General features: G+C 48.6%; 1 protein-coding gene across 2 annotated transcripts in view; it reads left to right on the plus strand.

Annotated features, from left to right (window-relative positions):
• LOC142575710 (uncharacterized) overlaps positions 1 to 15,763 on the plus strand; it is a 279,479-nt gene that overhangs the window by 205,038 nt on the left and 58,678 nt on the right. For both annotated transcript variants that reach the window (XM_075685277.1, XM_075685276.1), the window contains exon 2: positions 11,444 to 11,567. In XM_075685277.1, coding sequence (XP_075541392.1) covers positions 11,444 to 11,567 — 124 coding nt within the window. The remainder of the gene's footprint in view (positions 1 to 11,443; positions 11,568 to 15,763) is intronic.

Consider the following 15,763-nt stretch of genomic DNA (forward strand, 5'->3'; position numbering starts at 1 on the left):
TTCGTTATTGTTGCCGCTCTTCTTCTTCTTCTCCTTCTTGTCCTTCTACTTCTTGTCGGTGTTGGTATTGTACTTCCTCTTCTTCCGTTTCAACTTCTTTGTATTGTCCTTGTTCTTGTTTTTCTTTCCTTCGTTGTTGTTGCTGTTCTTCTTCTATGCTTATTCGGCTTTGACTTCTTCTACTTGTTCTTCTTCTCCCCCATATTCTGCTTCTTCGTCTCCTTCCTCTGCAACTTATTTTATTCTTCCTTATTATCAGATTCGTGTAGCGAGGCGCTGGATCCGAAATCTGAGAAAACTAAAATAAACACTCCACAAAGAATACAGCGGCAGGGACATGAAACAACAAAACAATTCGTTAAAAGTCCGTGCGCTCACTTTATAAAAATCCCCAAGCGTTCAGAAAACGAGTCGTCACACAGCTGCCGCCGAAAGAACGCAGGTTCTGTTTAGCCACGGTGTAAAATAAGAACGCAGAAACTGTTTGACTAGAGAAACAGCACTGGCGATGCGCTTCTCATCGCACTACCAACCCACACACTGCAAACATGAACGCATACAAACACTCGTGTGCAATATATCGGTTCCGCGCAGTAGTTTCTTCCTGCTCTTCCTACACGAGAGTTGGTGGCTCGTGCAGCATCTCCGCGAACATTCGTCAATGCGTCGTCACCGTGTTTGTGTCCGAGTAAAAGGGAGCTTTGCCGAGTCACATCGGAGCACGATTACTAGCGCGATATCGACGAATGTAGCCTGCGAATATAGCCTCCACAGAAACCCCCCTTCACAGAAACCCCTTCTATGATTAACAGCGTACACGTAATGGGCGGCCTCTCATGACGGCGGCCTCAACGTTTCCCCGCGGGGCTTTGGCTTGAGTGGGGCAGCATTCGTGAATCCCTGAGCTAATGTAGGTTTCGCTTCCCCCATCGCTCAAACGGTGCGTCGCAGTTTACCTCAGTCTTGTGCTCGCTCGTATAGTTAGCTGTAGGCGCACATTAAAAAAAATGGTTCGAGTTGATTCCGCATCCTCCGCTACAGCGTCTCCCACACATCTAAGTTTTTAAAGGCTGAAGTCGGAAACGAAACACGTCTTACAGCCCTTCTGTCTTTGGGTCGCGAAACGCAGTAGTTATTATGGCACCTACACATCTCTGAATATAGATAGTTGATTATGTAGTTGCACGTTTCGTCGGTCGGAGCGGGAGGCTTGGCCATAAGGAAGGCCGTATTGATTGGCTACGGGTGATTGATCGCTGGCTGGTGATTTTAGGCGTGCACCCTAACCAGCCCTAACCTCAGCACGCGTGCACTTCCGCATTCTGCGGAGCAAACTGAGGGCTATTACTCACCCGCCCTTCCCCACTTCCCCCTTCCCCCTACGTTACGCCAAATGTGCGGCCCCGCCTTTCATCAGAACGTCGTCTGCTCATCATGGAACGAAGTTCAGAGTGCGACATAGCAGACTTTCTGCCTTCTGCTCGAGTTTACTTTAACGTGAAAAAGTATACATAGTGACTCTTTTTGTATTTTTCAACTGCAACTTTATTTATTTTGGAGCAAACTATTAGGGGTTCTGCAGACAGGAAAAGCTGTCCCAAACAGCGTGATCGGGATGCCTGGCGGCTCGTTCACACAACAGATCTCATTCCAGCTTAACAGTAATGGCACGAGAATCGAGTGGCACTCTTGTTTCTTGCGCAGCACTCGCGGTTCACCTCCTGAGACGACCGATGACGAAATTCAGGATAAATAAGAAAAAAAGAAAGAAAGAAAAAAGAGTTAGTACAGTAAAAAATTTATGGGTTTCATTATAGATATGATATTAGAGCGTAAGCATAGTTACAAGTAGAGTTACTGAAGTCAGTGGAAGAGTTAGAATTAATTAAAAATCACTTAGACGACCAGGGAGGAAATCCAAAATAAATAAGAAATAAATTTAAAAATCGTGTAGTATAAAATTCGTGGGTTTCATTATAGATAGGATATAAGAGCATAACTTTAGTTACATGTTGGGTTACTGAAGTGTCTCGAATAATTAGAATTAGTTAGAAATCACTTAAGCGGCCTTGGACGACATTCAAAACAAATAAGAAAAAAATAGAAAAATATAATTCAATGCAAAATTCATGGGCTTCGTTAAAGACATATTAGAGAATAAATTTAGTTACATGTTGAGTTACTGAAGTGTCTGTAATTATTAGAATTAATTAGAAATCACTGAGACGAGCGGGGAAGAAATTCAAAATAAATGAGAATAAAATAGTGCAGTACACAATTCATGGGTTTCGTTACAGATATGATATCAGAGCGTAAGTTTAGTAACAAGTAGAGTTACTGAAGTGTCTGGAATAAATAGAATTTAAGAATCACTGATTACCCCACACCAAAGTACAGAATCGCAAACTTTAAAGACCCGCCACGTGAGCATGACTTTGCCGAAATTCCTGAAAACCCGGAAGTAGAAAGCGGACGTAATCACGTCACTAATGACCTCACACACAAGGAAGTGGCATGATATTTAACCGGCTAATTAATGGAAAACAGTTACCTCCAAGTTTGGTTCCTGCGTTGCGTTCGCCTAAAATTAACCAAGAGAACATCAACGCCGAGATGCGAGTGCCATTAAGAGACCCCTAAAGGAAAGATTAGGGTCGCCTGCCTTTCTTTTTTTGTCTTGTTTCTTATTTTTTTTTTGTCGTGGACATATGTACAAAATGTTGTAACGTTACATTAAGACATCGTTCAGTATAATAAGGGAAACAACGAACGAACTCGCAAATATGTAGTACAACAAAAGTAATAGGAAAGCCTGCTATGACACAGCGCTTACGATGAAAAAAGAATCCTTAACTTCATCGGGTACTTCAATTGACCAACTCGATATAAACAAATGGCGTACGCTATCATCAATTTCGTATGAAGAATTTTTTTAATTCACGAGAAGAAATGTCATAACGCATTGTTCTTCGTGATAATTTTTTAAATAACGGTATGCGAAATGTTAGCGAAGGCATGATGCGGCCGGTGCTGTCCTCGCGAGATCGGCCATTAACTTTCACGTGTTCGGGGAATCGTTAGAGAACGTGAAAAAATTATGTAATGCAATCTTGTCGCATTCACTTTGACATAGGAAAATCTTAATTTATTGACTAAGGGATACCAGAATAAATGTACGGAGTGATAGGAGGCGATCTAGCCAAAGACTGCGGGTTCATTTCGACCATCTTAGGTGCTCTTTAGAACGTGCACTCACACAAAGCTCGGTGCTTGAGCCTGTGGCTTAGCAACAGGGGGGGGGGGGGGGGCAGGTGCGAGGGGGGCGAGGTTCCAGATGCCAGTTAGGTGAGGGGGAGAGACACCCCTCTTTCCGCTGGCTTGACTGGACGTAAATGGCAAAGAACGCTCCGCTAACCAGCAGCCCAGCATCAGTTTGTTGTTGTGCGACTTCATGTCACAAATAAAGTTTGTTGTTTCAGCTGCACGGAATTTTGTAGGAAGGTTCATTTTTGGAGGTTGTTTTCCGATATTCTATCAGGCTAAGTGCCTTTGTGACCGCTAGGAACTCGGTATCGTGCAAAATATGGCAGATAATTAGTAAGGATGTTCTAAACAACTGCCTAATTAGCAATTATAGAGGGAACGTTGCGGTTCGGTAATTGAGGACCCAGAGTCATATTATTACCTCAACAAAAGCTTCTCTAAACAAAGTCGTCTTGGATGCTAAAGCCCGCAGTACTTTGGCACTGCATGCGGGCGGCCCAGCATGGCAGTATCAAAAGAAATATGAGATAGTGCACCAGGAACGTCGATCTCTCCATCCCCTCCGTTGCGTGTGCAGCCCAACAGCAGCGCGAGCTTTCGCTGGCACGGGCTTCATCGCGGCTTTCTCTCTCTTTCTTTATCAAATTGCTGTTGGTCAACATGTAACTGTTGGGCTTCAAATTTGCAAATGCAATATTGCCCCTAAAATCGCCAATTAAAGCTTTGTTAAGATATTTCTGTTACTTGTGAGCCATATCTTCCACGGTGCTGCATCTGTATTGGCTGCCGAGCTTTATAGTCTGGCAGTAGAAGGGCAAATGCGCTTATCACGAGTTATCGCCGCAGCACTTTGTGCTATTTGGTGCAGAAAATAAGACGGGGTGTATACCTGCTACGTTCGCGATATTAGAGTGGAAAGTTGGGCGAGTTGGGCATACATTCATAGTGGTAACAGTGCGAACAAAAAACGACGACGGAGTGAAAGGACGCAGGACGAGAGCTGATTCGCAACTATGTTTACTGAAACACACATATAAGCGACACAGGCGATCACATGGTCAATTGAGGAACGTACAACCAGGCCACGTAGATACAGGGCATCTGTTGCCCTATCGAGCTGTCTAGGTAAATTAATTCCTGCTGAGAAAGCGCGATCGAAGGCTGGCTAATGCACCACGTGCCCTTTCGCTCAATGTGGGCTGCTTCCACGACTAACCTGGTGGATACATCAGTATGCTCAAACAAAGTTGTTGCCTCTTTGAGCAGGGGCTTACACTCACATTGCCTGCAATGGGCAGACGCATGCGCATAATCATTTTTGTCCAAGGACAACCAGGCCACGTGAATCCACGTGGCCTGGTCGGGCGTTCCTCGATTGAGCATGTGTCGCTTACATCCCTGGCGTGTGTTTCAGTAAACCTAGTTGTGAGTCAGCGCTCGTCCTGTGTCCTTTCACTCCGTCGTCGTTTTTGTTGGCGCTGTTACCATTATGAATATATTTGCGATCTCTACGAACGAAAGTGAAACGGTGGGTCCCCGGGGACATGCGTGGTATCCAAGGTGCTGAAAGATACGCCCCCCCCCCCTCCGCAGACAGACAGACAGATGTTGGCATGAGCCAGTGCGCTCCAGCCCGCTGCTTTTCGCTAGAAGAAAAGGGAACAGAAGAGGGGATGAGTAACCATTAGGATAAAGTAAGGGGATGTTGGAAACACATCCATGCAAAGTTGCATATGGCACGGGTCCGTATCGATGTTCCAGAAATGTTCCCGAACATCCGCCAATGCGGATTGTTGCACATCTTGTCAAGCGATGTCTGACTCAAGAAAAGGTCCAGAAAAACATGTCGGTTATCGACATGTTTTTCGGAATGACCCAGCGGAGCTATAGTGACTGACACTCATTCGTAGACGTGTGAAAGGCGTAGCACATTATAGGGACTGTTCAAATTTTAAACCCATGAAAAGGGTTCGCATTCAATAGCACCGGCACTATTCGACTTCTCTCTACTGGAATAACTTTTCAACTGCGCTCTATGGCATTGATATATTTCGAAGGCTGTGTAAATAGTGCGCACGCTTCCTTCGGAGATCGTGTATAGGCCCCAAGCATGAACGATTCTGTCATGCGGAATAGGTTTGGCGTCAACGCTGCGCGTGCCTTTATCCTTTTTTCCCCTTCAAGCCCTGTTTACATTCATTCCCGATACATTACTCTTTCCTTACGTTCGCTCGTGAAATCGACCATCTCGATCGATATTCGCTGTCTCGACCTATTGCGCCTTCTCGCTGTCTCATTATATTCTGCATGCCGCCCGTAACCGACTTTCCTTAACTGCTTCTTTCTCTATAAACCATTCTTTTTCTTCCTTTCCACGCTTTAGCGTCACACGATCGCATTGTCATCACTTGTCCCCCATATCGTACGGCGCCGGCTTGGCAGCGACGAAGCAGAAATGTTGACTCAGCCTTCATCAAACCAGTCAGCGTGCGTCGTCTGCCCCGACGCTTTCGTTTATTTTATTCTTTATTTTCTACAGCCCGAAATGAAGGCGTCTGAAAATACCTTTAATACCGCTATTTGCCCGTGTTTCTTCACCTGGAGTGCGTGCTCGTCACAAAGCAAAAAGAAAAAAAAAGAAAGAAACAAACAGACAAAAACAAGATCACCGCGAACATGTGCCAAATGTCTCTCTGTTTTACCGCTACGTAAAGTCCGTGGTGAGACGAGGCACGTATAGCATACGAGCGAGTTGCTGTACCGAAGGGTTTCGCGCTCAAAAAAGAAAAAAAAAAAGAAAAACGGCAGAACGAGCAAACTTAGGGCTTTCGCGCGTTCCGCGCCGTCTCGATCTGTTTTTTTTTTTTCTCGGTTGTTGAGCAGGCGCAAACAACAAAACGCGGGAACAGGTATAGAATTGGCGCATAAAATTTGCGCCGAATTCGCGAAGACTGGCGGGCATCCGCGATCAGCGTGTTAAATCTCCTTACTCTCTCTCTCTCTCTCTCTCTCTCTCTCTCTTTCTTTCTTTTTGTCACACGTACATATGCTGGTGAGCGCCCTCGTGAAAGGTGTTGAACATCAACAACAAAAATTTGTAAGGATTTCTGTTTTTTTTTTTTTCTCTGGCACCGGCGAATACGAGACTCGACTTTTGCGGAAAGCGTTGCTGTTAGCACCGCGAGACGGCTTTCGACTACTTTGCGAACAAATTCCGCTTCGGCTCATTTGCATGCGAACAGTCTTGTGTGCAGCGAAGTGAGTATTCGTATAAGCTCATGGGGGCGGCGCTTGTTCGTGTGTTTGCGTCCGTACGCCCTGTTTGTTGTGGTTGAGGAAACAGGGAAGTTGCGCGAGAGTGACGGGGGGAGGAAAGTACGCGCCACCGCTCTAGCAGCTATCGCAGTTGGGAGCGCATAATCAAAAAACGGGAAGACTCGATTTGTTCTGACGGTAAGCAATTGCTATGGTAACCTTCCTCCAACAACTCTAAACCCTAAAGCTTTTTTTGTTTAGGTTGAAACCGGGCTTTTGTAATTACTTGTTTATTCTTTTCTGACAATAAGGGATTGCTTGTTACCTGGTTCCAACGACTCCAAATTCCGACGCCTTGTTTTAACAACTTACGTTTGTGCGGCTGTTGCGAGTTTGTGTCTTAATGAAACGCAGATCTGCACCTAGCATGCGGTATAAAAGCCATCCTCATGGCAAACGTAAAAATAATCCAATGCCGGTTTGACGCGCAACTCCCCAAGCGGCTTGGGCACGTTTATTCAGGCTTGTATGCAGTATGTTGTAGTTCTTTAGCCTCACAGCGTGCAGAGCTTTGTCAGTATATCCTTCTGCGGACTATATTTCTTTCTTCTTCGAAATATTTCCTCTTCGCAACCTTTGGGTATCCGCGGGTTCTTTGTATACTCGAGAAACTCGCACGGTTCTTCCACTGCGTGTAGATTTTTTCTCATTTAAGCAGTTCGGCGACCACAGAAGAAATCATTCTATACTTTTTTTTTCTGAATATGTGCGTCTGTGCGGGCTTGAACGCGTGCGTGTGTGTCTGTGCGTGCGCGTAGCTTTGCTTCCATCTTCGAGCTTTCTTTGCCTTTAATTTATCACTTTTAGCGTTTTCCTCTATCAATAAGTCAAGAAGATTAGCCATCAGCGCACTGCAGTAATTAGGACTGCTTTCTTGTTTTCACTTTAGAAAAAAAAAAGATGGAAAATCTATGAACTTTACCCGTGCCTCAGAAATACTGAGGTTCGTAGGTGCATGCGTGAATGATAACCCGGAAGTGGTCAGTGACACCGCGGGTTGGTGTTTTCTTGAACAGATCTCAACAACCACCCCTGTACAGTGCCTCCGACGAAATGCGCAGAGCGCGTGAACTACAGCTGTGGAGCTCGGTGCACAAACCCTCACCGTGGGCTCTGTCGTCCGCGCCTTTCAAGGCCACACGCGTTTAGCACTTATCATTTGACACTGCTGCCTTCAACGCAGTTGAAGCGTCGTGGTTGGCGACGGCGCGTTCTTTCAGGCTCCGCACTTCATTCCGGCAAAGAACAGGTACGGCAGGCTTCGCGCGGTCACCTGGAGCGCATGAAGAACGATTTCGAAAACGTGCGGCGAACTGGACGCACTAATTACCCTCTCGCGGTCGTCTGGACCACGCGCGAGAGTCCACGGGAGGCCGGTTTGCGAATGCGCGGCCCGTTATGCTCGGCCATTGTCGAGAAACTCTCATCAGGAGAGCGACTCACCTGTACGCGAACTCGTACGCGGCAACTTCGCGCGGACAAAGGGCCCGGTTACCTCGTTAGCGGCGGAAGAGAAAGGAAGAGGGGAGTGTGGGAGAGCTGAGACTCGCAGTGCTGTCTACTCCTTTGGAAGTATATATATATATATATATATATATATATATATATATATATATATATATATATATATATATATATATATATATATATATATATATATATATATATATTTATTTATTTATTTATTTATTGTATTATATTGTATTGTATTATATTGTATTGTATATATATATTAATATATATATATATTGTCACGTGGTAGTGACTGTGAAGAAAGCAGCCAAACTGAGAAAGACGAAACTAGCGTTTTATTGGGCGAACTTGTGCGCTCAAAAACAGGCTGCACTCAAAGAACGGCGACAGTGGCGAACACAGTCGGCGATTGTCGAAAATTTGATCAACGGGTCAAGCACGTCGACTTTTGTACATCATTCGTCGAATATTCCAGACTAATCACTGGGACCCGCGCGCCTTCCACACAGTTCCACATTATTCGCGTCGCGCACACATGCAATGAGATTACACAAGGTTCGGTCACAGACAGTGGATGGAAGCATCGATAACATTCCAGAAACTTCCCACACATGAAGGCGCGTCCTGCGCTGTGCGATAGCATTTGTTAGGCGGTGAAACGTGTCGCCCGATGAAGACAAGTACACGTGCCAAAATCAAGGGATCGTGACCTAACAGTTAGAGCTGCGGACTACTGTGGTGGGAGTCAGATAGGTTCAATCCCACTGTCAGTAGGACGCTTGATTTTTCTGTTTATGGAAGATCGCTGAAACAGTAAACAATCATTTATACCACTGTGACTGCTAGGTTCAAGAACCATTTCGGTGGTCGAGACCTGCGCGTTCCGTTCAAACGGGGCTATTAATAGCGTCCGTCCGTCCGCCCCTCCCTCCCTCCCTCCCTCCATCCATCGATCCATCCATCCATCCATCCATCCATGCATCCAATTCGATTGAATTCAATTCCATCCTATTGCAATGGATAATCACGAACTACCAACTCAACCAAACTTCTTACACTGTTACCTGCTTCCCACAGCCGTGGTTCTAACAATGGCGCTGCACTGATGAACACGAGGTCTATTGTTGAATATCCGATCGCGACCTTTCTATTCCGGTGTGGTCGGAAAGCAAAAACGCACGTGTGTGAAGAATTAGGCGTATGGTAATGAAGCTCGACTAGGTCAAGTTACTAAAGAGTTACTACTCAACATCGAAGTAATATGGCACACAGGGTAAAGTAGAAGGGAAATTGTGAGGACTTTCACTCCTGTCGATCAATATTTGCTTACTATGGCTTCGCTCCTTTGTTTATAAAAAAAAAAAAAAGACGAAGCGATGCAACTTTCTCATATGCTGTGGAGCAAAGAATGGATTCTGGAAAAACTTTCCTCCCTGACAAATGGATGGCCTCGCGACTACCGTAAACGCCGCCACTGTCCGGCCGGAATTAACCCCGCAACGCATATATAGGCTTGCCGCCGCAGCGCTCATTGTTCACGGTCCGGCCCGCGCGGCCGCCATCCGGGGACCCGATGATGAACGACTCGCGCACTCGGCCCTCCGCCATCAGCGCTGCATCCTCCCTTTTGTTTACCTGACTGCGCCAAAACGCTCCACGCGTGGTCGGGCCCTGTCTACCGCAATCGCGTCAATGCCAACGACGCGAGAGCGTGTAGTCAGCTGCGCCGCGTCGACGACCGTGTGCGCGGTTCGGTTGTTTCGATCGCGGCTCCCTTTGTGTTTGCCCCGCTCGAGAGTTTGAGCCGTCAAGCTACCCACCGAATACCGGAACTGTGTATATAGCTTATCCGACGAAAAGAGTGCACTTGCGCGTGCCTCTCGTAAGTTGCGGAGTTTTTTTTTTTTTCCCGGTCGGAGGCTGCACCCTACGCGTTATTAAAGTGTCGTGTGGTTGTGATTTCTATACCTCTCAACAACGGCCCGAATGTGAAGGCGCCATCGGAAATTGACTGGTCCCAAATTTCACACCCGGGCGGACGGTCTATATATTTGCCTGCTCAACTCTCCACGTGCCGACTCATTGTTCGAGCGGATTGTTTCGCCTGTAAACGCTGCGGCCCCAACGCTATCCTCGTGATAATTAAATGTGTCTGCGCGGGAAATCATGGTGCCCTGCTTGAGTCACGTCACACGTGAGCTCAGTGCGAGCTATTCAAGCAAGAGCACCCGAGAGAGCACATGACGTTATGTTCCAGTGGTGGCCAGGTCATTGCGGTATCCTTAGAAACGAGCAAGCAGGCGCAGCGGAAAAGCTCGGGTCGCTTGCTCGCGAACCTACGTTGGTGCGGTGGAATTCGGCACATTTTAAACACCAGCGCGTCTGTTACCTGGATCCTGATGTGAAGCTCCGCATTACACATGCCTTACCACGATGCGATGTAACTCTCATCTGCCATCTATGGCTTGGTGTAGCTTTCACCGATGTGTACCTTTACCTCATCGGAATGGCCACAACTCCAGATTGTGAAGTTTGCGGGTGTAAAGAGACGATAGCGCACCTTCTGTGTGATTGTGGTCGTTTCGATGCACAAAGAAAGTCCTCAGCGCCAAGCTCGACAGGATTGGCAACCGCCCCCCTACGGAAGGCAGAATTATTGGACCCTGGTCCCTAGCGACGTCGGCACGAACTGCTTTAAAAGCGCTAGTGTGCTCTTTGAAAGAAACGGCACTCATTGAAAAACTATAGGATGTGCGAACTGATGCGTTCCTTTTCCTTTCTTCTTCTCTTTTTTTACAATCTTTTCTTGTCCTCTTATCTTTTCTGCCCTTACCCCATTCACCTGTACAGAGTAGGCAACCAATCACTTAATCTGGTTCATCTCTCTGCCTTTCACCGCTTGTTTTCCTTCCTTCCTTTCTTCAACTAACAGCCAACTTTAGCGGTGCCCGCATGCACTGCACCTATCATTGCACAAGGGATGTGTGGCCTTGAAGAGAGCTGCACAGACGCCGGAACATCCTGTTTTTGTTAGATGTAACATAGTAGATATACTGTGTTACATCAGATAGGTAGGTGGGTGGGTGGGTGGGTGGGTGGGTGGGCGGGTCGACGGACGGACGGACGAACGGATGGATGGATGGATGGATGGATGGATGGATGGATGGATGGATGGATGGATGGATGGATGGATGGATGGATGGATGGATGGATGGATGGATGGGTGCTCTCAATGTCGAGTCTGAACCGATGACCAGTTTAAGTTACATGCATAGCTGCGAGGAAATCCGGTTGTTTCACAGAACTCCTGCTATGCATACTTTTGATCACGAATGTACACTTCCTTATCACCCTAACATATCTAATCAGTCTCTATGCCCCTGTGTCACAGCGTCCACTGTCGAGCGGTGCACCAACGACCAGTACCAGCGCTGCCTGGGGTCCCTGGAGAGCGTGGCCAAAGGCGAGGACATCACCCTGGTAACCAGCAAGAGGGAGCTACACCATGTCTGCAGGTGCCTACCATCGCCTACGGCGGCTAACATATGATCCATAATAGTGCCCTTATAACAGACACTAGAAACGATCTTTATAAAAGTTGGTGTATATGTATCAAGAAGCGGGTATTTCCTCTAGGCTGGCGATCTAGAGCAAAAAAATTATACGTCATAGTGTATAAGGATGAAACAAGCATGATTATGATGCAGGGCTCAAAACTGCCATTGGTCAGGATGTCTAAATGCATTGGTGTGCATGGAGCAACGATGGGAACAACCAGTGAGTGCAAACGGCAGAAGCGAAGACAAAGCGAAGTACTGTTGTCACGAAAAACAATATAATTTTCTACAAAGTGAATTCTTACAGCTGCCAAGCAGTTCGCTACCACAAGCGAAGCAGTCGATCGCAGTAGGTAATTAAGGAACCAAAAACAGTATATGAAAAAAAAAGCACTTTCCTCGTTGTCGGAGGGAATCGTCTACTAGCTTGCGGAATCGTCTACTAGCTTGCACAAAGAGCTCCCATCCTTGAAAGAAGTTGCCACAACTTCGGTTACACCCCATCACAGTACGTCACCACACGTCTTCAGTTGCCAGCCGGATAGAGCTTCCTACAAAAGACACTAAAGGGAACTCTAGCGCTAGCGTCTATACGGAGCCGAAAGTATGACGATTCACGTACCCAGCCTGCAAATGTCAGGTAGCCCATGCACCTGATCAAAGTTTCTCTTTCAGGCTTCAAAATGCTTTGTTATTTTACAAGTTCCTCATTTTCAACACGACATTGCGTTAGAAGAAAAGTGAGACAATTTGCAATGATTACGCCCGCCCACAGAAGCCTATCGTTCCCGCGCTTCTAGAAAATGAAACATAATTTACGCTTAAGAAAAAATAATACGTAATAAACAAAGTCGCAAGAACGTCTAGAACATTAGACAAATCCACGTAGTGAACACGGTTCCCATGGTAGAAGACCGACCTCAGAGCCATACTCCTCTGCAGTAAGTTTTGTAGAAAGCTCCATGACCAGCCGATGCTGCCGTGAGAAGTAATGCAAAAAGACGCGCCTTCGTCCGAACGCTTCTACCCCGCGGACAGCGGAAGTCGGTGAGGAGCACAAAGCGAGGTCACCGCCTCGCCGAACTGCGAAAGCAACCACGCGGCGATCAGCGCGTGGTGCGCATATAGTACTATGCCGATAACGGTATAGGCGGTGGTGGCCCGCAGGCATCGATCCCCGCAGGCCTCGCGACGCAAAAGCGCGCTCAAGGTGGGTGAGCTGTTTCGGAGACGACGACCACGACGATCTCGCGATGCCGCGTCCCTAGGAGGGGAGGGGAGGTCGACGGTCGTTCCGTGTGGCAGGTGCACGTTCCCGTATCCTGACCGCCGCAAATGGCCGCCGCCGCCGCCGCGTGTGATCTGCATTTGCGTGCGCCGCCGAATGCGACCGCGCGCGCTCCGATCGCGTGACCGGTTGTTCGCCGCCGTCCACGCTGCATAAATCGCTATCCGGCCCGTCGGGGCCACCGGTACGCTATGGCCGATCCGATCGCCGATGCCCGAGCGCTGCTCGGGGCTTCGCTTTCTTCTTCTGCGCGTTTCCCCCGGGGCGGTCGCCAACTTTCTCCTTCTCCCTTTACCTCGCTTCTTGTTTTCGTTATGGACACGATGGGGTCGAGGACTGCATATATCTCGGATGAGCAGCCAGTGACACCCTGAAAAAAAGAAAAGGAGCCAGCCTTCATGGACACCATGGTATCATCATCACCATCATCATCATCATCATCATCCTCTTCATCATCATCCGCAGCAGCAGCAGCAGAAGCGTCATCATCACGCTAGTTTTAGTTCACTGTAGGACAAAAGCTTTTTTTTGCGCGTGAAGAGTCTTTCAATTCGGTCGTAGTGGGTCGCTTTCTAAAACCGCATCTAACGAGGTTATTTCACACTATTATCGCTCATAGCATACTGATGCGAAGGTGTTTTCAAATGACCCAGTGAGCGAAAGAGCCTCGCGCCTGTAGCAATGAAACGGCACCCAAGCTCCCGCTGCCATTGGCGGCGGCGCCGCGTCACTAGCGCGCCTCGCCGCAGCAGAGCCGGCGAAAGGAGGAGGAGGAGGAGGAACTTTATTATTGCAGAAACTGTTGCGCGGTTTATTCCTGGGTGGTTCCCTCTGACAGGGCTCCACTGGCGATCGCGGCTCACCGGGCGGGAACACCGGATTCCGCCATAGCGCGAGGTGTTGCGTGAGAGGAGAGGACACCGCGGCGACTTCACGTCACCCTCGCTCTCGGGAGCCTGCGTTACCCGCGCCTTTCTCGTCCGTGCAAGCTCTCGCCCGTGTTCTAACTGCGCCTCGATAAGGCGAAGTCAAAACGCGCCATGCGTCTCAACGCGCTCGCTTGCCCGCGAGGAGTTCATAACTCGAAGGACCGCTCACCAGAGTCCAAGTGTGCATTAATGCTTTCGGATTTACAACTCCGTAGAAGTGCCTAGATGCCCTCGGGTTTTCTTTCTTTTTTTTCTTTTTTTGCAACCGTATTACCCGCGCACCTCATCTTTGTGTTAATAAAAACGCTGTAGAAGTAGTTTTCTCGATTTTGCACGTGTCGCGTTTGCGGATGGCGCCGTTGTAGCGCAAAGCATGAGGCAATCGGAGCGAAATAGCTTCGCGAGCGACGTTCAGAGACCCGCAGCTCGGCAGTACCTCTGTTCATCCGAGCGTGAATAGTCGTGGTTGAAAGATCTCGCTATGACACGGTAGCTATGATTTATAAAACTCGTACTGCTGCAGTTTGCTGAAGAAATTTCTCGCCTGCTCGGTTACGGTCCTCCCGACACGCACGGTCCAGAAATGGCATGGAGAGACTCGGGTAGCGAGACAGAGGGTTATCCGACCCGTTTGACCACGGCGAAACATTTCCCTCTCCATACAGAGTCCAAGGGCAGAAGATTGGTTGGGACAAGCGCAGGAGCCCCAACCATATATCAGTGCAGCAGGCTCGAGAGGCGCAGCGCAGCCCCGGCCGCAAGGGGGGGGGGGGGGGGGGGGAATCACCCTCTCCAAAACAAACGGGCTCCCTTCGAGCAGGAAGCGGGCTCTATTGAAAAATTAGACCGTAAGATCCCCCACTACCGGCAACATAAGCTAGGCATGTGCGCTTTCTAATGCGTGCATTTGGTTAACGCCATTTATGTATCCTGTGTGTTGGGGAAATGACCGTGCCGCGGGCATCGGCGAAGTTGGAAATCGATTATTTATTAAAACTTTGATATAGAAGCTCACTGCTGAAGGCCCCAGGTCCCTCGTTCCCAATCGCCGGTCTCGAGGCAGCAGCTCTCGACCGCTGCTCGCCGGCGACTCTTGGACGATTCCTCTTTTCGGGCAGGCGTGTCAGCGGCGCGCGAAGAAAGGACCCCCTGCTCCACTGGCCTGTCGGTTCCCTGAAGGAGAGAGAGGTTGCCTCTCCCTCCGGAGCGTGGTTCGACGATGGGGCGGTGTATGCTTCGTTGCTGGAAGACGGTGTTCTCCTTCGTGCTGCAGAAAAACCGTGTGCTGCAGAAAGCCGCTGGAACATCTGCACGTGCCCACGTTCACCGCGTGGAAATCCAGGAATGCCCCTAGGTCAGCGCGCGGCGTCTGCATCTGCCCCTCCCCCCCCCCCCCCCCCCCTCCGGACAGTAGGCTCATCAATCTCGCAGGGCCAGGATCGCGACACCTAGCGCCCAACACATCTCTATGGCACTCACAAAACATTCACGTACCCCGACACTGCGGCTGCATCCCTGATACGAGCCTATCAGATTATTTCTTTTTATTTCTTTTTCTTAGCGACAACATTCGTAACACTGCCTTAAATAAAGGGCTGATTTTCGTGCACACCCGAAATCCGACTGTCCTTTCTCGACAGCGTCGACGGGAAGCGCATGCCAGCTGCGGTCGCACCACAGACGCGTTTCGATTGCCTCCGCGAGGAATGCAGACCATCCGAACACTGCCGTGACCCAGGGGCTTCGCGAGTTCGAAAATCGCGAGCACAACGGCGGTCGGTCGATTCACGCTCCTATAGAATAGCCACTGTTTAAAACATACGCTGGTGCTGAGCGAGGACGCTGTTTGCAGAGGAAACTTCACTTCCGAAATCGAACTGTTCCGGCTCGGCCAGAGCGCAGTTGATTGCGAGGCCGCGATAACGACTGGATGAAAA

The sequence above is a fragment of the Dermacentor variabilis genome, chromosome 3 (assembly GCF_050947875.1).
Source record: "Dermacentor variabilis isolate Ectoservices chromosome 3, ASM5094787v1, whole genome shotgun sequence".
NCBI classification, from domain to species: domain Eukaryota; kingdom Metazoa; phylum Arthropoda; class Arachnida; order Ixodida; family Ixodidae; genus Dermacentor; species Dermacentor variabilis.